The sequence below is a fragment of the Chrysochloris asiatica genome, unplaced genomic scaffold (genome assembly GCF_000296735.1).
Source record: "Chrysochloris asiatica unplaced genomic scaffold, ChrAsi1.0 scaffold00107, whole genome shotgun sequence".
Taxonomy (NCBI): Eukaryota; Metazoa; Chordata; class Mammalia; order Afrosoricida; family Chrysochloridae; genus Chrysochloris; species Chrysochloris asiatica.
Window position 1 is genome coordinate 9,461,216 of NW_006408625.1, and position 1,039 is coordinate 9,462,254.

The 1,039-nt window shown below is 43.6% G+C and overlaps 1 protein-coding gene across 1 annotated transcript in view; it reads left to right on the forward strand.

Moving 5' to 3' along the window:
• Positions 1-163, forward strand: part of EI24 (etoposide induced 2.4) — a 12,258-nt gene extending 12,095 nt beyond the window's left edge. The window contains exon 7 of the mRNA XM_006867682.1: positions 43-163. Coding sequence (XP_006867744.1) covers positions 43-163 — 121 coding nt within the window. The remainder of the gene's footprint in view (positions 1-42) is intronic.
• The last annotated feature ends 876 nt before the right edge of the window (positions 164-1,039 follow it).

The following is a 1,039-nucleotide window of genomic DNA, read 5'->3' on the forward strand; positions in this document are numbered from 1 at the left end:
CCTTTTTCAGTTGCGCCTCTTCTCCTTGGTGGTCTTCTTAAGCAACAGACTTTTCCACAAGACGATCTACCTGCAGTCTGCTCTGAGTAGCTCAACTTCTTCAGAGAAGTTTCCCTCACCACATCCATCTCCTGCTAAACTGAAGGCTGTTGCAGGCCACTGACTTCAACTGCTTCTCCAGGGCCTGGGCAGGATTGTGACGCTGTGGCAGATCTTCCTGTTTGCCTCTCTCTACCCAGGGAATGTAGGACCCACTCTGCCAAGAGCCCTTTGCATATTCTCTTCTCCGAGGAATTGGGGTTTTTGTTTCTGGAGCCCTTAGGCAAAATCTTACTGATAACCAGTATGTGGATTTTTAACACCCTGCGTCTGAAAATACCACAGGTTTTTCTGTAGCTATTTTCTAGCATTTGTGGGACTCTGTGCCTGGACTGATATTTTTCTTCCTATGCCATTTATCCTTCTACCTCCCCTTCTTGCCTCCCACCCTTGGATGAATGGAATTTGGAAATCTAGCTGTTTTAATTGGTGGGGGGAGAGGGGGTTCTGTAAAGCTGCATATGTAGGATGTGGTGGGTGAAAGAGTATCTCAGTTGTTCCTTGTCACTCCTTTGTAGCCATCACTGTCTTGTTTTTTTTTTTTTTGTAACTCAGGTTAGGTTTTGTTCTCTCTTGTTCAACCAACCACAAAACGATGTAATGAGAGGACAGAGATCAGCTAATCTGTTGGGTTTTGAGTGACTTTTGTTCTTCCCCTTTGGGGGTCGATTTTCTTAACTAGTACATAAAAGTACCTCAGCTATGAGGAATTACCAATTCTGGACAAGTACCACTGCAACAGAGACTGTTCAGAGAATCTGATCTTTTTAAACTTTGGAGGCCTGAAATTTATTGCTGGCCTTTGCCAAGTCTGTTATTTCAAAGGAATATTGGGGCTGCAAATACAAACTGAAGGGTAAATACGTTAAACCCATTGAACCTGTGATTTCTTGGCTTTTTTTCCTGTCATTTTAACAGACAAAGTTTACGGGTGGGGAGA